The sequence below is a fragment of the Ornithodoros turicata genome, chromosome 5 (genome assembly GCF_037126465.1).
Source record: "Ornithodoros turicata isolate Travis chromosome 5, ASM3712646v1, whole genome shotgun sequence".
Lineage (NCBI taxonomy): Eukaryota > Metazoa > Arthropoda > Arachnida > Ixodida > Argasidae > Ornithodoros > Ornithodoros turicata.
Genome location: NC_088205.1, coordinates 4548007 through 4571614, shown reverse-complemented (window position 1 = coordinate 4571614; position 23608 = coordinate 4548007). Strand labels below are relative to the sequence as shown.

At 45.5% G+C, this 23608-nt stretch overlaps 1 protein-coding gene and 1 long non-coding RNA gene across 2 annotated transcripts in view; one reads left to right on the top strand and one right to left on the bottom strand.

Annotated features, from left to right (window-relative positions):
* LOC135393814 (cell adhesion molecule Dscam1-like) overlaps positions 1-13061 on the bottom strand; it is a 221588-nt gene extending 208527 nt beyond the window's left edge. Inside the window, exon 1 of the mRNA XM_064624093.1 lies at positions 12645-13061. Within this exon, the coding sequence (XP_064480163.1) occupies positions 12645-12723 (79 nt within the window). The 5' untranslated portion in view covers positions 12724-13061. The remainder of the gene's footprint in view (positions 1-12644) is intronic.
* LOC135393815 (uncharacterized) overlaps positions 1-23608 on the top strand; it is a 327498-nt gene that overhangs the window by 211509 nt on the left and 92381 nt on the right. The window lies entirely within an intron of this gene.

Here is a 23608-nt window from a genome sequence, read left to right as displayed (position 1 = left end):
GGAAACGAGATTCTGTCAAAAATAAATCAATGGGCAAGAGCAAATGCATTAGTAATAAATCCATCGAAAACAAAGGCCACTATTTTTAGGGCATGAAATAAAGCTGTGAGTATGGTTTCAGACCTGCGACTGGGCACGTCTGAACCGAAATCGTCGATAGAGTTAATTTTTTTAGGTGTACATTTCCAAGAAACACTATCATGGAATGTACATGATGACCTCCTCTGTTCCAAACTTGCTAACATTAGTGGCAAGATTTACAGGTTTAGAAACATACTCCCCTGTCATGTTAAAATAGCGTTGTATAATACACTATTCTTTGGCTTATTAAATTACTGCCATTTAGTATGGGGTAGCTCCACCCAGCAAAATTTCATTTCAATTGAGAGAATCCAGAAGCGATTTATGCGTGCCATTGCGAATGTCGACACACACCATTCGAGCAAGGCTCTTTTTAAGGAGTATCAAGTAATAAGAGCAACCGACTTCCTTAAGTATAGATGCCTAAGTACTTACAGGTCATCCCCTAGGAATAAAAATCTTGAATTTTTATCCCTGTTCAACCTCATTTTGAATAATAAGAGTTATCCTACCAGGAGGGACGCTATGTGGACTTCACTCTTTAAAAAAAGGGTGTACTTTAACTATTTTTGTTTTGCCACATATATAACACCCTTTTGGAGAGTACAATTAGTAGGATAACACCTTTCTCCCTACTGGAGAGTTATATTACTCCCCGGCAGGGAGAAGGTGTTATGCTATTCCCTTGAGGAAGTGAGGAGACACCCTTTTGAGCGTAATTGCACTCTCCAAAAGGGTGTTATATATGTGGCAAGGAAAGGAGTTAAAGTACACCCCCCCCTTTTTTTTAAGAGTGTTGCCCTGGGGTGCGGACGTCATGTGGTGAGTAAAGCTTGAGTGTGTTGCTACCCCGAATATTAAAAGTTAAAAATTATTATAAAATATATATAAAATATTATATTAAAATATAAAAAGTTTGGTTTTGATACAAATACTACCATGCCTACAAATCAAGAACTAAAAAAGCTATTTTTATGAAACGTAAATTTAGCGTGTTGCAAGTATGCACTCTTCTTTGTATAACGTTGTGTTCAAGTGTACAATTTGCGTTATGCAAACATTTGTAAATATCTTTTTTTTTTCCTCCTACGTATGTATATACATTTGATGGATTGTGAAGGTTGGCGCTGTACTGCTTTGGAGTCGGGGCCTTGCCAAGCTATATGATAGCTTTTTGTCCCGCCTCCTCGACATTGTGGAAATAAATAAATAAATAAGTAAAATAAATACTCTTCGAGTAGAGCAGACTTCAATGTAGCTTTTTGAACAGTAGAGCCTTCGACGCCGTCAAGATGATCGGTGTATCGGAACCAAGGAGACAGATTCGGCGGTGTCGGCACTTGTCAACTTTATTTATTTATTTATAACTTCATTTATAACATTATAGTGAGCAGTGATATCGAATTTGCATTTCAGGACCGCGTTCTATGCATGTGTCATCGAGTTCCTCGTTCCTGTTGTACTTTCTCGCAATTCATTTCACTTCTGGGGGGGGGGGGGGATATGTTTATTACGGAAAAAAAAAAAGAGAGGCAGGCAAAATGGAAAGGTCAGCCAGGCAGAAGCACTTATAGGGGATGCAGCTACGCATGTGCACATACAGTTCGGTGACCGGGACAGGTGATGTTTTTTTTTTTTCTTTATCTTCTTTATTTTGTTATTTTTCCTTTCTCTGTGGTTCTTCCACTTAGGGCTTCTCTGTGGGAATAGCAGAATTCGTCAAGTGACGAATTCAATTTCTCCCCCTTTTTTATATATATATATTCAAAATTCAAACTCAACTTTTCGAGTATTACGAGTATTTTTCGTCACATGTCCGTTCCCCTTCTACCGGCGTACAAGCAGCAAAAGGCAGCTCTCACTTGTTACTAGGGATAACTCCTAAGCAATATCGCAAAACATTGTAGAAGAACGCAAGCTAGCTGGTGTATGTTACTTGTTGAAGACATTACCCTGAGTTTGGGGTAAACACGCAGACGACACACGAAGTGGACAGGACGAGGTTCAATATAAGCAATAGCTAGCTCCACGCCGGGATGATTCAATTGTGTTGTGAGATTATGTAACGTCATTCTTATCTAAGGACGTCTATTTGCTGTCCTCACTCGCTTGATATACGCAATGACTGCGTTCCAGAGGATTTTGACAATAATCTCTCGGCGATACACGTAACCAGGTGAATATCCTGAGAAGGGTCTGGCTGGAATACAAACGTTAGTACCTCCTCAAAGGGAGCTGTTCTCCTCACGCGGATGCTCATTTTTGTAGTTATGCATTAAAAAGCTTGCCAGAAATTTACATGTTTTGTGCGAATACTTCTCAGCGTTCCCCTGACCTACGCAGATTGTGCCATACTTCAGTAGACCACGCTTGGTTTGTATATGGGTGGGTGGGTGGGTGGGGGTGTGGGGGGGGGTTGTATGTGGGCACCAACGCAAAAATAAAGAAATAATGCAGAGCAAAAAAAAAAGAAAAGAACGAATACGTGAAATAACTGGCTGCAGTTTGAAATAGCCAGGAGCTTTTACGACCTGTATGCCCCCCTGGTCAAGCTGTCTGCCTGACGTACAGAAAGGCTTATGTTCCTATGTCGTTTTTTTAAATTTCATTTTAGCGCCGCGAAGCAACTGTGGCTATGACCAGCTTACAGACTTTCACAGATGGAAGGAGTTGGGGATAGGGGGTTACTATGCGTCCTGGGCCGACTTCAGTGTGAACTGCGCCGACATTCGTCTGGAAATTATGAGGAAAACCCAGGGAAAACCTCAGACACCACAGCCGGTGACACAGGTTTCAAACCCGTGTCACCTCCCAGCCTCTGCATGGAAAGCGATCATCCTAACCACTATACCACTGGAGCTGGTCCTCCTACGTAGTTATGCACCGAAGGTACGACTTCATGCCGGTGCGAAAGGAGTACCGCGAGCTATAGGAGGCAATGGAATGGGAAAGGCACAACCACGTTGCTTCTCCGCCTACCAGCTTAAACGAAGATTTCGCAAGGATTCGAAAAAAAATAAAAAATTAGAGGAGCATGATACCGAACACGAACCACCCCCTGGATACCGAACACAACGTTCGCATTCATTTAGCGCGGGTAATTAATTCGTAAATGATCCCAATAACAAACCGAAACTGAAATGCGAAGAGCAGAAAACAGCTCCATACTACGGTGGTTCGTCCGGAGGAGGATTCCGTGACGTCACCCTGCATTGTCGTCTGCTTCCAAGCCCGCACTCTTTCTCCATTGCCGGATGCCGGATGATGTCAGCAGTGTGTTGATTTCAGCGCCCTCTCGCTTCAGAGAGGCGAAGCACTTGCTTCGTAATAATTCGTTTGAGTAAAGTCTGTGCAGTTTTGGACAGAGATATTTAGTACACATGTTCCTGACGTCCAAAAGATTACGGATCCTTCACCTATGTGGTGATTGTGTTGCGGAGTCCCACTTTAACTACCAGGCAGTCTAACCAGGTAAACTATAAGAGCCTCCTGTTTTGAGTTCGCAGTGTTACTCGAGAGGACACTCGTTTGGAGTGACAGCCAGACGCCACATATCAAAAGAACGAGATAAAAGTCACGGATGCAAGCGGAACGTGGGAGTTACAGCTCGCCAAGGTAACAGGCTCCCCTCAGGCTCTCTCACGGCTTTCCGGCAGGTTACTAAGTGCAGGTTACTAAGTTACTAAGGCAGGTTCGCTTCAGTCAGACTTGTCCCCGTTACTCGAAGAAAGTAATTGATTACCGTTACCGTTACTTCTGCGGGAAAAGTAATTGATTACCGTTACCAATTACTTCACTCCAAATGTAATTGAGTAACGAGTAAAAAAGTAACGCGTTACTCCAGTCGTTACTCTGCATCCACGCAAATTATAACCGTCTTTGTGCGCCTCAGGAAAAAAAAAAGAACAAAGAAAGAAAGGTCCAACAGCGGAACAGCTAAGATAACAACAAAAACAAAAACGCCTAGGATAAGAAGATCTGTATGTCTACTGTATTTATCGCAAGGGAAGACGTTGACCAGATTGTGGAAGAGCATTGCGTGGAACTTCCCCATGACTCAATAACCCTCCAAATCTTCAGGTACCATCACACTGGTGTAGGAAGGGATTAGAGAGAGAGACCCTGAAATTCGAGAACGTCATTACAATGACCTCCGCTTGCTATAGTAGAACAGCAACAGCCCAACAAAGGCAGACGGCCCCAGGGGCTTGACTTGGGGCAGAACATCTAAAAGATAAGCTAATACTTCCCGGAAAAGTAATCAATTACTGAGTAATCGATTACTCAGAAAAGTAACTGATTACTCGAAAAATTACTTTGACAGTAAAGTAACAGATTACTCAAAAATTACTCAGAAAACTAATTGATTACAAGTAACGCAATTACTAGTAACGCGTTACGCACAAGTCTGGCTTCAGTTCAGGCTTGAGCTACACGGATAGTCGAAGGGGCTGAAGCTACACGGAGAATCGCGGAACAGACGGTTGACATTTTCTATTAAGGTTTGACACCCTGAACTGTTTGTCGAAAACTTGTTTCCGGTAATAAATAACTCAATACGCTCGAGCACACCGTGGCGCTCCCTCTGTCAAGTCCACAGCGAAAGGCGTGGCATAGTCTTTCAAAAATTTCATCTGGGGAATATGCAGCTTTTCGTTGAACGCACATCGATCGAAGCCACAGATGTACAAGATGCGTATATTCGTTAACTACAGAGAGTAGTAGCCTATGTGACAACGAGTAATAGACCATTTTGTATTGTTGACTCTATGAGATGAGCCACAGAAGCTTGTGTACTCATCTTCCTAAGCTTTCCCTAACCATTTATCCCGCTTGTTACCCCACTTGTTATTCCTATCTCGCCTATTTCTATCCTTGAGTCAACAACTGAGACAAGTTCTAAAACATTGCCACATTGCTATCGCACTGAACCATAGACCATTTTAGAAAAGCAAGCGCCACCTGTGGTACGCAAGGGCTCATGGGAACTTAGAGCGCCTTCAAGCATTGCGATACGGCCAGAGGTGGAGGTAGAAGCAGAACAACAACATTCCCGGTGTGCGCAGCATCAGCGTCAGACGATATAAACCATATCCGAAGCAGACGACGGAGCAGTGTCCCTCAAAGTTCCCATGCTGCCTTGCGCCACGCGCTTGATGGCGCGCGCATCTTTTTAAAATCGTCTATTGGTTTTAACTGAAGAATATATCAAAAACTGGGAAATAACCAGACGACAATATTACCAGACAAAGTAAAGAAAGAAGAAAGCAAGGCGTGCAGAGCAGTCGAGCAGAGAACAGTGGAATTACATTCTAAATATGTCTAACGAACTAACTCTCTTTCGGCTTGCTCCTTCTTCCGCAACGACACTAGTACCGCTCAGCCAAAATGTATTTAAGCCTGACAGCTATAATCCGTAGCTTCGTTCTTGATCCTGGGAGCGCGCAGAATTTAGGATCTCTTGGTCTCGATCCAGGAAAGATGAAGGCATTACCGTGGAAATTACTCCCGGTAACGAAGTGACTTTCTGTCTCTTTCGTTTTCTTCGACTGTACGCTATAGCTCGAAATTACATGTACCACGGGGATTTGGGGATGAAGGGAGCACATTAATTAGGCTGGAAATGGTACAAGGCGAGGCAGCAACGTGAGCAAAACGAAATGTCACGAGGCAAATCCCAAAGCAATTAGAGTGGTGTCTCATATGTGTTGACAGAGCAAACTACAACACATGTCAACGGATATCTTTATAGGTACGTGCGGTTCCTCGTAAGGTTATGTAGGGATGCACACAGGCTGCCGCGATATCATCGTACCAGCGGTGCCCCATGGGGAGCAGGACAATATTTTGTGTCCGGGAGAGCACTAGACCCGGGTAAGTTTGTTACTAGAAGTGGTTCAGAGGTATGTGCTTGGCGTCACAAAATTAAAGGTATAGAAACAGAAACGTTCATGTTAGGTTTATGCTTAAGCTGTCCAGCAGATAAAACTCTCCAAGTGCAATTTGAAAGGAAAAATAAATAATATGACCTTGCATAGTAGCAAAAAAGCTGCCAGACTAAATTTTTATTTGTTGATTAAATCCAATGATCCGCAAAAGCCTCAACTCAAAGCCAAGCAGAGGCTTTTGCTTCGAATGAAATTTTTATTCGAAATGTTCGATATAAATGATGTTCATTTTGGGGGGGAACAGAAAAAAAAAAAAACAGATTAGACGTAGAATTCCATTACGGTCGGACTCATTGCTTCAACATTGCAAAGTTGCGAACATCAACTTTGCGCCGTCTCCCAAGAGGGGGGGGGGGGGGGGACGTTGGGCTTCTGTTCTGCTGGCCTCCACACGCTTGTTCTATGACAGGCAACAGTCGCATCATCATCAACATCTCTGTATATGTGTGGACGTGTGTCATTAAAATGAATGTGCGCTTGACAGAACATGTTTGAATGCTCGTTATTTTCGTCGAACTCTGAGTGGAGTTCTTCATATCCGTAACACAGTCAAGCTGGAAACTAAGTTTAGGTACGTGTCAAAAGAATGCTTAGCTTAGTTACGGTTTTGACAGGAGTGTTTTCGAATTCTGTTTTTTTTTTTTGTTTCTTCGTTTTTGTTGTGGTTGTATTGAATAAATTTCATTGGTTTCTATAGATTTCTTTCTCTATTCAGGTAACGCCTTGCGCTTGGGGCCTTGCGCTTGGGGCCATGCCTTGCAGTACCCTTAAAAACAAATAGATAATGGAGTCACAGACGATATTCTTCTGGACATACTTTGTAGTACAGTGTTACAAAGATGGAAAAACAAAACAAAAAACACTTAATACGCTACTGGATCAACGTTTAATACGGCAGATTTACTGATGTCCTCACCAGCTGGCCTACGCATGTGCCCGAGAACTACATCCTGGCAGACGGGCGATGACATATTAACGTGTGCAGAAATTATGGGCTTACAGGTACATACGTGACATTATTGGTTAAGTATGATGGATTACCATCAACCATTTGTGTAGCGGTAGCACACTACAACGACACACTATAGATCTTGATCATATGCATACACTCTGCTTCAAAAAAAAAAAAAAAAAGAAAGAGAGAAAGTTATCGTTGAACCTGGTTGTGGGTCGTAGTTTACGTTATGAACGACTTAGACTCATTGGTCGTCGACATCTACTTTCCTGCTTTCCGTTACTGAAGCCTTGCAACACAGCAAGAGGTGTTGGAATCGTGCTTGTACAAAATTTGAATTCTCCATTTCCGATGCCATTGCCCCATATAAAGCGGGAACCTTTTTTTTTCCCTTTCCTTTAGAAGAAAGACAGAAAGAAACACTAAGTTAATCACACATCGCCGGCTGACCTAACGCAGAATGACTTTTTTACAACGGTTACCACAGTGCAATCTGACAAGCAAGTTAATGTGTGTGCAACACAAGCTTTCACAAATAGAGAACGGCAGTGGCTTAACTTCAGTATAAATTACTGGAAAAGGAAGCGTGATATCGGGTTTCGCGGTAAGCAACCCTGCCGACACAGTAAGCGAAACCCGAGCTCTGAGCACGGGTTTTGTTCGCTGTTCCACCGCCGTCTACGTAATGGTTTTCGCCGTTAACAACGCTGGTGTATTATCGCGGTAGTGCAAAAGTTCTCGATTAAGAAGAACAGATAACGGTATGACAAGGACATGTCAAATTTAATAGAGATCATTAGTAGACCTTATATAATGGGGCCTTCCAAGTAGTGTATCTACCGCACCCAATTAATTAAGGCCGGCCCGCATGGGGCGTGTTTCTGTGATTATCGCGCTGCTTAAAACTCTGCTTAAAACTCTGCGTAAAACTCTGCGTAAAACTCTGCATGGCCACGCACCCTGAAAAAATACGACTGTCAAGCCGCATGGAGCGCGTAACCCGCTGCGGCGTGCACAGCGGGTTAGGCATATGTACTTTACGAAGTGTTGGGAACATTCTCATCTCCTTCCCGTTCCGTCCAGAATGGTTCTTTTCGTTCCTTTGTAATTGATTTGCACTTGGTAAAATGGACCCTCACGAGCGAAAGTTGTCGTACCTGGAGATGTACTTCTGCAGCTTTTTCGTAAGAGCGGTTCCTCAAACGGTTCGCGAAGCTGAAGTCTATGATTCCGCTCGTCAACACACACACACATACATTGGATGGTGATGGGGTGGGCTGGTCAACAGAGATAAAGAACGTCCTGTTTTGCGACTTCAAACACAAAAACAATCTATACTACACCAGCTAGCCTGCGCCCTCACTCCTATTCATGTGACAAAAACAATTTCGTTCCCTGCAACACCTACACTCTAAGAAAAAAAAAAAGGTAGAATTTTCTACCCACCTCGGTAGAGCTGCATTGCAACCACATTTGTACTCACACAAATTTTACCTTTTGGGTATAACTGCAGAGTAGAAACAAACTACAGAGTAGAAACCGCCGTTCTCCCATTTGTTGTAGAAAATTCTACCCTTTTTTGCTTAGAGCAAACTTGAGAGAGAGGAGCAAGGGAAAGGGACGCCGCCGCTTATCACCCGAGGAGGAGAAGACGCACGCGGATTGGTCAGAAATGGTAGAAGTACTGTCGTTCTACCAGTTTGGGTAGAAAATTCTATTCTTTTTTTTTTCTTATAGTGCAGGTTTTACACAAGATTACTTTGGCCTGTGGCAGGTCGCCCAAACTCACCTCGGAAAAACGTGCAACGAAGAAGGCAGCCACTAGATACCCCACTGTTGCCGTTCCGGATCACTTCAGCGCGCTAAGTTTAGCGGCAAAATGTTTTTGTTGTTTCTGCGAAATGTTGTTTCCGCGATGAATCTAGTCTTTATATGTCCAAATAAAACGCGTATAACAACTTTCTGTGTCGTGTTTAACTTTTTGGTCCCGTTTTTAAACGTGTTGAGCGATCGGAAGGATCTAGTGCACGGCTGCGTGCATCACATAGCATACCTGTCGTACCAGGCGCCGCAGGCGCAGTCGTCCATTTCTCCTTCGGTGACTTGGCCTGGCTTGGATTGTGCTTCAACTGGATCTTTAGCGCGCTACAATCAAACGCAAGCCCACGTCTGGTAACAATGGGGTATCTAAGGGCGGCCTCCGGCATTGCACGCATCGGGATAGGAACAAATACATGGGAAAATGGCGACCTTGGGGGACCTGGCCTGTGGAAAACACGTTCTTCAAAGTTGGGCCTGTGTTGTTGTGTCCTTCGTCTTGGTTTCTGTGGCACTTTAAAGTATGGTCAAGTACACATGTCTGGGACATCTCATGGCCACGGCGTCGTGCTCGCGTACTTGTTCGTTCACCCGCCTTCGTGTCTTGCCCTTGGATACACATTCCCTAACTCTCGGATCGTCTCGGCTTCGTCTCGTCGCAACCGCTTTCTGTTCCCTCACTGTTGGGTCATGTTGCCTTCGTACAGCCAATGCCCGTTACGCTGCTTGTCCCCCGATGTGCTGCGCCGTTCGCGGGCTGCATCGGCGCGCCGTGCCCTGAACTCCGTATCTACGGGCTGCGTACGCACACTCCGTGGTCGCCCCATAGCGGATATTGATAATGGTATACTGATTATGCCCGCACGACTGCCGCCTTTTCTTTTTTCTTTTTCTTATCTAGTGGTGGTGGTGGTGGTGATGGTGATGAAAACTGGCCTGCCGTTGTTGGCCGCACTGATGTGGGCAGAGTCACGACTGTAGCCAGGATGAGGGGAGATGATGTGATGTGATAACAAATGAAGGAATGCTGACGGCCGAAGGTTAAGGTCTAGGGCAGTCACTGCCAAAATTGGTGAAGTCGGAGCAGTACTCATAGTATTTGAGTGACTCCAGATTCCTGACGATTCGAGACGAAAGGGAATGAAGAATAAACCGTTAGCTACATCAATATGGAAGCATTTTCTTCAGAAAATGACAGAAGACGAGCACTTTCGACATCTGCTTCGGAAAGTGCTTTAGAAGAGTCGTAAGTGAAAGTGGTTGGCGGTGTATCATGTTCGAAGAATGCAGCGTGGAATCTATGGCTGGAAGGTGACGGATGGTGATGCTCACAAAGGCAGGTGTTGTGCAAGGGTGAGATGAATGAAGTGAAGTGATGTGAGGTGAGTTGAGGTGATGAAACTGCACTCGCACTAGTCACTTCATGAGAAAATCAAATCATTCCGTGTTCCTATATCACGTACACGAAAGCAGTCAACGCAAAAAAATAGACTGGTATTTTTGGCCACATTTCTCATCATAAACCGAGAGTGAAGAGGTGTAAAGCTTATCTCAAGGGTGCCCTGCAGTTCGGACAGATATTTTTGATCGTAATACACATGACTATATACCCAAGATAAAGACCGTATTTCTTGCGCTCTGTATATAAGAAGTGGCGTTGACACTAATACATTTTGTCAATTTCTTTCGGTAAATTAGAAAAGCAAAACGCAAAGCCGCTCGTTCCTGTACATTGTCAAAACCTTATTTCGTCATTTTCTTCAGCCGTGGGGAAATCATTGGGGCGTTGCAATAGGCGATTTGAAGAAATCGCAGTGCTTCTTGCACACGCATTGCATCCTGGGAGATTACTGTAATGAGGAAGGGAGAACAGTCCTGCACGCTTCATTTTCTATGACCTTGACACCTCATGGACAATCGGCCAAGAGATGAGCAACCGAAACAGTTAGAGACCTTCTCCTCCTTTGATGGTGATGTGATGGTCCTTTTGTTCTGAGCAAGTTCCCGTAATTCAAAGCAGCGGTAAGCTCTCTGGGGTTTTCTGGAGTCGTCTATTCATTCTAGAAGGCTAACTTACTAACAGTGGTGATACAACCAACATACATACAAGTGCCATATTCTGCTTCAAAATTCTTAAAACCAGCATTGTAAGCATCATAACAAACCATAGGCTGCTATGAAACTACGCAAACCGGCATGCACGTCAGTCTTGCGGACGGTACAGGCTACTGGAAATGTTAAGAGTTCATCAGTGTTTTTAATATTGCACAATTTATGGAGAAGGTATTTCTAAATGGTATTTTTAAATGGAAATTTCAACGTGTAATTCGTCCTCCATCGTATGGTCTAGCTCCTCAACGGTCTTTTATTGATTTTATCCTCATTACAAAACAACGTACTCCATCTAGCGTACTTCGAACAAAGAGAACCTCCTGGAAACAAGCATAGAACATTCACCACCTATAGCTGTTCTTACACCAGGATATTGTTATGCGAGGCATGAGAATGCAAATACAGAACACGCCACACGACTGTCGAAGCGCGTTGTTATTCCTCTCACGTTCCACTGATTAACCTGCTCAGCGGCTGCCAAAAACAGGAGAACAATCGTTTAAAGGCAAGTGAATTGGATCACAATGTAAGCGACCGTTCACCCACCCGCTGCGCAGAAATCCTCTTAGTCGACAGCGGATCAGGGTAGCTTCACGAGGGATTAATAGCACACCGTGTAGTCCTTTACATGAAGAAGGCTAAGACAACGCTCCATAATCGCCGCGCAACGCTACGCTGCTCCCTGGTGTCTAGACGGAACGCATAAAGACTAAGGACCAGGCAGCGAGAAGACGTTGTCAAGAAAGGATATAGTGTTCGATAATTCTGCCGACTGAGAGTTTGTTACACGTCTTGGTTCATTCTAAGCGATACGCGTTTCGACGTGGAATGTGTTTTCGTGCGACGGGTTGTTAGAATGATGACGACCTCGTTTCCTTCTAACAGTTCCGGCGAGAGACAGAACTTGCATGGTTGATACGGTTGACGTGCAACTGCGCAACATCGCGTGTTAGAGATTCCTTGTGATTGTGATTTATTTGACCCTGACAACAGCTAGAGACTGTTTACGCACAAGAGACGCACCGCAACAGATAGGTACGTGAGAGAACTGATGTTCTGAGGCTGGAACAACATAGAAGGGACAATCACGTACAAGGCCTCAGGTTGCCCAAGATGTGCCCAGAAGATGCGGGTTCGAGTCCTACAGCTGGCTAACCTTTTCAGTGACTTTCATAGGTACGGTTTACGTACAAGGAAGTGAGTACTCAGATGGACCATTCAAATTGCTGGCTCATAAGTTCTGATCAAGTAAAAAAATATGGAAAGGTTCACAATTGATCTATCACGCATCATTTCTGCATGCATTTGTTATTTCCAAACTTTTTTTAAAGGGAAGGGACTTTTTTAAATATTTTTTTTATTATTCCCTAGCACTTGGCTTGCGTTGGACTCGTATACGCCATCTAACGGAAACGTCAGATTGTTACCATGCTGTCATTTTCTCACGAAGTTTCACAGTAAAGTACAAAGTGCAGTACAGAACAGTGCTGGATGCCTGCTCTGAGCTGCGTGACCTCCATCTACCTTAACAGAAGCGAGTCACCATGTCAAACAACAACATATTTTGTGTGTTCTCATTTTCCTCTTTCAGACCAACTACTCTGTCAGTACTGGGCACTGATGTCAGATCATTTTCCAGACTGTACACGCCACTGAGCTTTAACATATTGCAAGCGCGGTCGCGTAATCAACTATGCGGAAGTGCGACCTTACGTAGACCACGTCCTTACCTACAACTGTCGATGCAGAGACAATGAACGTCGTCAGGAAGAACAAGCCACTTCGAAGCGACGACATGCTCACCAACATCCTTTAACCTAATCCAACACGTCTGGACGACACAATCGCTTGCTCAAAGTTTCATGTTTTCCCCTCGCTTCCCAGAAATCCTCCGCGGCACTTTTGCCTAAAACACACACACACGCACACACACTCCTCGCGCTAGTTCTTCGCCACAACTTAACACCTCACCCAACACATTTCGGTGTCCGATCATTCAAGGTGCAATTATCACGAGTACTTTTTCAGCGCACGTCAGCAGGTTCTTGCACCGCAACGGGAGGACGCGTGCAACATTCCCAAGTAACTCCCTGTCAATGCAAAGAATCACATGGAGATTCGATCGACGCAGTGTCCTGTGAAGAGCGTCTTCGTCGACTGTCAGAGCCCTACTGAGCTGAGCGAATCCGGGGTTTCGATCATGAGACCTTTTTTTTCTGCGTTACTCCTGTCCTTCCCGATAGGAGGAGATGGACTCGTCCTTTCGCGGGTGCAACGCGGCAGAGCGCGATCAGAGAGTCGAGAGAGCAGCGGGAAGGTGGCGGCGGCGTCGTGGTTGGCATGGCAACGCGTTCATCTGCGTGTTGCAGCGAAGGAGCGTTTTCAGGGATGGTCAGGAAGGGGGGGGTGGAGGGGCAGTGGCAGGAAGGATGGGGGAATGCGAGAGGTTATCTCTGAGAGTTGTGGAAGCAGGAAGTGGCAGAAGGTGGTAATGCTTGCGTGTGAGGTGGTGGGGGAGAACGGTGGAGGGCGGGTAGGACGAGAGTGATGGCGATTAGAAGGTCAATGAGTTTAGGTCGGAGAATTGTGAGGTGGGAAAGAGAGGGTACACGAGAGGGTGCGAGACATTGCGGTGGAAATAAAAAGATACGTGTATGCTTTGTATTATCAGGCATGTTTTATATGAAGAAGGGGAATAAAAACATCAGGTCGACAAGCAGAGGGAGCTGTCAATGCAGGTTGCATTTATCGCGTACATTCGCGTATTTTAAATGATTAAAAAATAACTATTGTCTTCCACCAGTTGAAAAGAGAAAAGTTTCCACCTTCACGCCTGCATTTCAGCAGTTTAATCAGCATTTGAAAACAAACGTCAATTTTGCTCCATGTACCTGGACAGTTGTTGGCTTAGTACATGTAAGTGCATGAAAGATTCAGAAGCCGTATACAACATATAACTTTTTTTAATGTCCTGCGCATGGCAACAACAGGGAAACGATGGCCATGGGGCGTACACATGGCGAACAAGTATCGAACATATTGAAATTCGGTCCGAAGTAAGCTATAGCGGTATGCGTGCAAATGCTCCACGTGCACCACGTCATGCAAAGGTTAACTGCTTACTCGCACTAATACTTGTCTCAAACATTAAAGATGTAGAACAGCGAATAAAAGCTTAAAATCGATACTAAGTGTGTATCACGCGAGCTGTGTCGACTATAGGTCGACCAGCATGAACCGCGGAAATAGCCCCCTTCCAACCGGAAGTAAATCCATCACGGCACTTTTACTCTCGCCGTCGACATCGTGCGGGAATTTAGCGAAACTCTTTTACGAGACACGCAATAAATAACCCGGAGCTGGTTACCGCGATAAAATGTCGGATCTTTGCATGGCCCACGTGACGACAAAGCGTTGTGAAGACTTGTACAACGCTGAGGTGCAGACTTTTTATGGCTATTCTGCATTACGACACGCAGTTGTGGGCTTAAAAGCGCAGGAGGAACGCTTCTTCATCAGCCAGTTAATAGACGATTTTAAAAAGATGCGCGCGCCTCCAAGCGCGCGGCGCAGAGCAGCATGGGAACTTTGAGGGACACTGCTCTGTCGTCTGCTTCGGTTATGGTTTATCTCGGCTGACGCTGCTGCTGCGCACACTGGGAATGTTGTTGTTCTTCTTCTACTACCTCCACCTCTGGCCGTCTCGTAATGCTTCGAGGCGCCCTAGTTCCCATGAGCCCTTGCGTGCCAGGTGGCGCTTGCTTTTCTAAAAAAATATCTATTGGTGCACCGCGGACCGAACCGTACACGACGCGATAATATGCGATGTAAATGTTTCGCAATGTTACTGATTGATTGGTTGATTTGTGAAAGAGAAAAAAATGGTTACTTTTTACCATAACTTCAATCGTTCCAGTACAGTCTTGCTAAGGCCTACATTGAGTACAATCAAACCATGGGTGGAGTATAATGAATTGAGATTGAGTACAATCAAATCAGAGCGAATGGGGAACACATATTATTCTGAAGCTGCAGATCAATGCACGTACATCTGCTCGGCGTCCAGCTCAATAATTTCGATCGGCTGGTTATGAAAAGGACATGTGGAGATGTAATCAGTTTGGGCGAGGTATTCAGTGTGTTTCTCGCAGCTGAAATACACGTGCGCAAACATTTTAAGCACGACACACATTAAGCTGCCCTAACTGAATGCTTATTCCTATAATTCTTATTTCCCGAAATATTTATAATTATGCAGGAGCTAGTCAAGCATAATATCTGGTTGATTGATTGATTCAGAAATAAAAATATGGAGATGTGAACTCCAGAACTCCCGAAATATCTGAACTGCGTAGTGTTCTACTTCAGCATGTTTATGTTTTCTCGAAGACACGGTGAAAAAGACGCAGAGTGTTTGTAATCCATCAACAACATGGTCAGAACAGAACTATCTGTATGATTTCGAGAAAACTAGGATGGCTGGAATTCGCGTGTTTAGGTCAGCATGTTTCATACACGCACTGTTCTAGTGTGGCAAAAAATTTACTCGGTGCCTGTCAAGTATTCGAATACGGCTGAACGGTTGGATCAGAAACAGCGCGCGCGCACACGCACGCACACACGCACGCACGCACACATCGTCATCATCATCCCAGGGACGCCATATCCGAGGTATCGACTGGCAGAGGAACTTATCCGACATCGTGTACATGAAACATTTTATTTTTTCGCCAAACGATAATGGGCTGCTATAGCAGAAAACCACGTCGAGTTCCGCTTGCGACAACGCAAAAAAAAAAAAAAAAAAAAAAGGCACTGCAATGACGACGATTGAACGTACATCGAACGATCGCAGTGCGTCGGAGGAAGTGCTGGCTAGCCCCGAGAACACCAAGTCGCACCGCATGTCGGGCAGGAACGAAACTGCGTCAGTTGACGCATTCAGCCTGATGTCAACGTCAACATCGCCGTTTGGTGTCGGTAGCTTTGTAGTGTGGCACACATGAGGTATCCACATATCCCAACAAGACGAATGTCGGCACATTTCCCCCTGAAGTCAACCCAGGACGCATACTAACCCCCCCTGTCCCCACTTCTTCCTGCTGACCTCTCTCGACGCATCGAATAAGGAGTAAAACTGGGAGTAATTGCAGCTTCTACTCCCCTATATTGCCCCCCCCCCAATTACTCTCCATTTTAGTCCCCTAACGCGACATTTCGACCCGACACTTACTCCCCAGGACTGCAAATTGTCACTGAACTTCGCAAATAGTCTTCCGAATGTAACAATCTACTGAGATATCTGCTCTTGGTCAATTTGGGGGCATAAGGCTGTATAACTGAGCTAACTAAGCTAAGATTTTTCATCCGCACAGAGTAAGAAACAGTTAGCTCTTCTTTCTTCGCAAATTGTGCCCTATGCATGGCGCGAGATTTTATATCACGCGATATATCACGGTTGACGGTTTGACTCGAAGTATTTTCATGCATGCACAAGAATTATGTACCTGGTACTCTTAGAACAGAGCGTGAAATGCAGTCTCCACTCTGTGACATTCATTTACTCCCGTGCTTTTACTTCCGAAAAGGACTATATTTGTGGCAATGCACTTAGTCCCAAAAAGGAATAAAATCACTCTGTTTTTTTTTTCTTAGAGTGCATGGGCGAATTCTATGCGTTTCAGGTCGCTCCACAGCTCTTAAAAGGTTGTCCCAACGTGCACAGTTTGGTCGATGTAGAACTTGCATTTAGCGCTGGAACCCATCAACTTTCGGGGCCTGCAGGGAGCCGTAACGATTATCTCTTTAGCGTGTTAACGCGTCCGAGATATTCTGGAAGAAAGAAGGCGTGTCGTGTTCCATGATTGGCCGCTTAGTGCACATTACAACGTATAGGTCGCAGAGGACGTCGAAGGTCGTACTGCTATACGCGCTTTTTGTAGCACACGTGCGTGTTGCTTCACTTTTACTGCACATCGCGTTATGCATATCAACAAGTCCCTGATTGAACTGGACGTTTCAGCGTAATTTTCAACGATCAAAGTCATGAGCGCATGCAACCTGCGAAGGAAAGTCCAGTTTCCTGAGCTACAACTTGTCCATTCGGGGTTACGTCAATTACCGTGAAGTTACCGTGCCTACACTCTAAGAACTGATGGGGGGGGGGGGTAATGGCAGGACCGGCTTGCCGTTGTTGGCCACACAGAAGTGGGCGTCGTCACGACTATAGCGAAAAAAGAAAAAGGAAGACTGATGGAGGATAAAGGATGAAGGGTGGAGATGCGTAGAGGATGTGGAAGCCGGTGGACAACGACGAGAATGGACACGCGCCTAGAGCACCCGCTTCAGTTCCACCGGCGGGGCCATGGAGATAGGCCACCGTCATCGCCTGTCCGTGGCATACCATCATCGCCGGTCAGACTCATGTAGAGGAAGACCATCGTCCTCTACAGGTGCATGAGTTCGTTGGGGAGAGCAAAGTGTTAGCTGGGCGCTAAAAACTGAACTTCACCGCATAGCACGCTCTGCGCCAACCATTGCCTCGAATGATATGGTTATGATTCCGATTCGAAGAAGGAGGGGGGCGTACGCCCTTTTCTATCAATTTGAAGGCGTACGCCTCCCTCTCTCCTCGAATTAGAAGCGATAACCGTATCATTTGTAGCAATGGAATTGCCGCAGAACGCGCTATGCGGGGAAATTATGTTTTTAGAGTGTACTGGGAACCAATGACAGCGTGCCGGACTCAGAATCTTATCTGTTGATTGGGTGCGGCAGACGCGTTGGCCTACCGGGTTCCCGGTAGCGGTGTACTAAAACTTGCAAGTGAGCGCAAACTTGAGGAAGTATGCAAACTGCGCAATTTTCGTCTGGAAGCTCAATCGTTATTGCATGTTCGCATTATCGAAGCGTTGCCACGCATGGTCAGTTGGTTGAATTGTGACCTTTGTACTGCCACGAGGGTCAAGAAATAAGATCATAAGTGCGAGGTCTCTGCTCATCTCATGTTTCTCGTGTAATGGGGTAGTGTACTGCTCTCAAGCGGTGAGTCACCCCAGGCCATAGTCATGGTTTATTTGTTGTTGTTGTTGTTGATACTCTGCTACTCATAACATGTTCAGAAACCAATAAAGAAGCTAATTTGGCCAGTTGGCATATAATTGAAAGATGTAACCAGCGAAGGGACGCGAACACAAGAAAACGAAGCTGACATGTGGACTCACAACTGACGTTTAATCGCAGAGCCCTTTCCAGCAGAGCTCGGTGCACGCGTGCTGCTATGTCAGAACAAAAGTACAAACACAGTGAAGACACGTGCTTAGCTGGACCTGTTCAAAAACCTGAACTCCTTATCAGTAAAGAGCAGCTAGGGCTCGCTGAAACATTTCTCTGTGCCAAGTTTCACGATGTGAAATGCCTCAGAGAGCTCCCCTTTCATGCCTCGTTTTCCCTTTGTCAAGTACCAAGGCATCACCAAAGCTCCGAGTGCATCCCCATTCCTTACAGTGCAAAGGCATGTTTCCGTTCGGAGCCCGTACATGGGGACTAACGCTCGATGGTCACGCATCCTGCCGTTAATGCAGCGTCCAGTCTGCCCAACATAAAATTTGCCACTCGATAGGGGAATCTTGTACGCAACCCCCGCAGATCCCCTAGCGAATGAGAGCAGCCGGGTGAATGGGAAGTGGGATTCCCTAATCATCATTTCATCACCGTTGCGGAGCCTTTGGCCGCAAGTATGAATAAGGCAGGCAGCCAGGACTACGATCGAGAGGAGCCAAAGAGCGAGAATAACGTACAGTCCAAAGTTGATGCTGTTGAGTGGGGCAGACTGGACGTTGCATTAACGATCGCTAGCGTAGATTGCATATACTGAATGGTCAATTAAGACGAACACTACACATATAAGCCTCAAAAGCCCGTCAATGAAATTCGCACGAACAGGAGCACGAAAGTAACCTCAAGGACTTTTCGTCCGCTGCCGTCCTTGAGGTTACTTTTAATTGTATACGTGTTTCCCCGCTTTTAACCCGCAGGTTGGAAATATTTAAAGCATAAGTGCATGCCGCTGCAGTTGACGTGTACTTTTAGAGCCTTCTTATTGCGCCTCGTTTTATGAATTCCCTGCACACTGATATGCAGATACATTCAGGCCCGCACTTTGAATACCCGGATCTTCCCTCCCCCTCTCCACCTTCCCTCTCCCATAAGGTACATGTCGCAAGTCTAAGCAGGCAGACTGCTCGTTTCCCAAACGTCACTCTCCCCCATTCCCTCAAGAAACATTTAACTTGCGGCTTTGTATTCACATAGACAAACTGTTACGAAACACGAAGGGTAAGAAATATATCCTTCGTGAAACATGAAACGTAAACACGAAATAGCTTCTCGTTGCCAAATAAAACCCGAAAGGGATCTGGCGAAACCAAATAGCGCGGCAAGACGAGGACACAAGAGAGTGCAAACAGGACGAGAGCTAACTTGTGACTGAAAGTTTATTGAAACACAAGACACATCATAAAACATGAACTCTTTCCTTGTGTCTTCGTATTGTCGCCCTATTGCGTTTTGCCGTTTGTCTTCACCAACTAACCGAACATTCTACCCCACGAAAGGCATCGTCGATGAAAGTGAATCCAGAAAGGAATAACTTTCTGACTCGGTCGTCGAGCGATTCCTCTATCAGCGGCGCTGATACAGATGTAACGAGCGCCACGGGGGCGTGAGCGCAGAGCCCCAAGTAATCGGCCAGCCACCATCGGTAGCGCCATCAATCATGAGCCACTCGCGTTATGGTGGTCAACGCTGCCTGCAGAGTTTTCCGTACACCCGACATTTTCGCGTTCCCACCGTTTTTTTAAACGTCTATGGGGGTGTTCACGGCAGAAAGAACGTTTTGTGTATCAATGGTGGCAGTAAAATGTGATCTTGCAGGTTTTTGAAACTCGATGGTACAGCTATAATAACGCAGAAGGGAGTGCTCTGCTACAGTGTAAGTTTGCAGTCATTTCTCCGCTATCGTAATATATTTCACGGCATCATTAGTGATACGCGTCTTTTACGTTTTTCGAGATAGCTTTTCGCCGTATTAAAAACGGCGGTATTTCTAGTTATTTGCCAGAATTTCGCTATACGAGAAATTAGCGTGCTCTATCATAGAGCAGGAAAAACTGTACCTGGGTTGTGGATCTTTCCGTGCTAAATTCTATCGCATAAAGTGCTCGTGAAATGACTGAAAGGGACCATTAGAAGTTTCCCCAAAATCAAGAGTTATCTGTGAGGAATGGCTCTCAAGCAGACCTTTTAACCAAAATATATCTAATTTTTACCACATTGCATTCAACACGGGCGCGGTTCACCCGCAGACAAAACGTCGAACGGCCACCCGGCACACCCATACAAGAGGCCTGACGTCGCTTGCATCAGTTGCTATCTCCAAGGTTGCACCGAGTCAGACCACCAATGAGGAAGGTCGCCTGCTTCTGACGTCACATCTAGTTTCTCCGCCTCGCCGGCACCGGTCGGGTCGCAGCTGTCGCCGTCTTCTGCCGTGGTTTTTATTTTATATCTCCGTTATGTTAACAAATGCTCGGTTCAATCCCCGCATCGTGAATGTATTAGCAGTCAGGAATGCATTACATAGGCTAACAAAGGTTTTGAGGATATTTTCACAGTCCCTTTAAGCAAGATACTGAGACACAGGCACAGACAGCAACGAGCAGAAGAGGCAGAGAGAAAGCAAATTCCCTATCCCATAATACTGGACACTTTAAATGTACTTCCAATCATGAAGACTGTACATAGTAGAAGAACAGACTCTCGGATCTCGACCTGCGGATCAGCGGCGGATCTCGACCTGGGGCTCCAGAATCGGATAGCTGGATCTTTCACTTTCCTGGGTTAACCCCTACGACTCGAAATGATCCGACGGCATGCAGATACGCATGACGCCTAATGACCAAATTCATTTGTGTGCAGTCGTACTAAGTTACGCTGTGATCAGCGACACATGGATGCCATTCTTTCACAACAATGTCACGTCACATTGTACCACGAACTCTTTGTTTGCTTAACCCACGCCACGTGGCGTGATATGAACAGCAACTTACGTGAGATCTGTTGCACATCACAATTGTATTACGTTAGCGAAGGTTTTGCGCCGTACAACCCGACCCAAAGCATTGTGTTCCAATGCGTGCGAATGCGAGCGCGTTGCCGTGGTAACCAACTTGTGCGTCACCCCGCGTATTATTATAGGCAATCATAAGCCGCGCTCTAGGCAGAAGAAGAATGTCAACGCATACGCACGGAGCCGCACGCGCGCACTGGAACGCAAACGTGGGAATTCTGAGAAGTGGTGGCTTTGTGGCTTTACGCCGCGGGACAGCTAGGATTACGAGCGATGCCGCACTGATAATCGGTCCGCGGACTAGTTCCGGCCGTCTGAGGGTTCTTCAACGAGCGCTTAAACGTCTGAAGGTCGCGTTTAACGCTCCTCGCAGAAGACAACGTGCCTAATACCCCTGTCACACGCCAAATTGAATGCCATTCCCAGCGACTGACATTCGTTTCGCATCACACGGTGAAATGACAATATACAAATGACAATACACGCGAATGATATTCGCCCAGCGAATGAGTTCGGGGAACTCATTCGTTTTTCTCTCTCGCACCGACAGCATACCCTCGCAGTAGTGAGGTATCAAGAACAACAACGATCAGCTTTTCGAAGAAATGAAAGACGAATGATAAGTTGTACTTCAATATTTTATCATGAATTTGATAACCTCTGACACCTGTTTTTCGGAGAACTATCCTCGTTCGCGCGGTGCAGATAGGCTTCTTAGTTGTCTTTGCTTGTGGTAATTAGCCAATTAAGTGCCTTTGAAAAGGCAACGATTCTGTTAGAAAATGTAATGTTTCGCTAGTTCGGAGCAAAAAAAAAAAAAAAACTTATGTACCTGTATAATGCTTCAGATGTTCGGCCTTGGTGTCTTAATTATCGACATTGACATCATTTGCGAATGACATTTTTGTTTACTCGTGTAGTTCGATGTAAGAGAAACGAATGACATTCGGTGCGATTGTCATTCGCTGAGAATGGCATTCGGTTATCCGTGCAGGGGTATAAGGCAACGTATATCTTGGAGGCTGAATGAACAGTTAGGACAACGCGTGCCTTCCTTGGCATCTAGGCAACTTGTACCGTTTCTGGCGTCCCCGCCTGCTGAACCCTTGTGATCAGAAGTGCATCTAGAAGTGATCTTGGAATAGAAAGTCCATGTGGGCTACAAAAAGTCCATGTAAGGAATGTAACTGAGTATCGAATCATCCGGGATTGCCATCGTACTCAATTATTCTCATCTTAAGGAAGCACTTAAATGACATTTAAGATTGGTCGAAACACTCCTTCATTAGTTGAGCTCTCCATTAGGAGTCACCGTGGAAAATATTTCCGGTGTAATGTCGTCACTGCGCGATCAAATTTACAAAAACAGTTGGAGAAAACAGCCTCGGATGGACGGCCCGATCTCCTCTTGTGACGTCGGCAGCTCCCCGTACCTTTCTTCTTTCTTCATTCGCAGTTCACGCCCTGCTTACGTCCACTCAGATGTGCCAATCAACGAACCGCCCCATCTAAGGAGATGGCTGACGTCATGACGTACCCTCCTCATTCCCTCGCTCTCTTACACGCTCTTTCAAAGAGCGGATGATGTTTTGGAAAGACATATCGCATGCCGCCGAGACGCCTCCACCGTCATGCCCTATATGCCCTCGTGCTATACGACGCGAGACCAGCGTTTCAGACGTGCTTACACGGACACATCAGGCGGATTCACGGAAGTCCTCGTAATGTAGAGGCGTACGTACCGTGTACAGATCAGCGCGTTTGGAACGCAGGCGGCAACGTAATCACTTCCTATGTGCAGTCATTTTTTCGTTAGTATGGGGGAATGTTAATGCGTGCACAAATAACGGAGTCGTCAACGTCATTACGTTCCCTTTACTGCTTTATTAGCCATTGGACTCATCTGCCGGGGATTAACTGATGTGGATCTCTCATTCCCTCTCTTCCGGCAATGCTCATCTACAAACGAGTTTCATCATTAGCCGTTTTAGACGGACCACGAAAAACCAGCAATTACGAGTAGCTTCAGAGCGACACAGAGCACTAAGTGATAATAAAGCTGAGGATCCGAGAAAACAAGACCACCTGTTGTATAATAGATGGCTAACTCTTTCCGCGTCAGCGCTGGGGTGTAAATTATAATATGTTTGACGCATTATGTTTCACAAAAGAAAGCTAAAGATGAAAGGGATAGGCGTAACCGTAACATTTTGCGCAACTCCGGGAGAGCCCCTATACAGGCTTCGCGTTCTAGGTTCGAAGGAGATGTTGCGGAAACTGCAAGTTTAGAAGAACATTCGGATTTAATTTGTTATGTTGACAACATTGTTCATGGAAGCTGGGATCAGTGTCAGAAGGAGATCAGTACAGATCGTGGAGAACATTAACCAGAACAACAACAACAACAACATAGATGAATGGATGATGATGATGATGTCCTGCACATTAACCAGAAGAATGGGGCCTAGTGCATGAAGACAACATTCCTTCATACTTCGACCTGGGTCTATCCGATTAAACCTTTTAACTATCACGACAGCTTTCTAATGCAACTTGTACTAACGT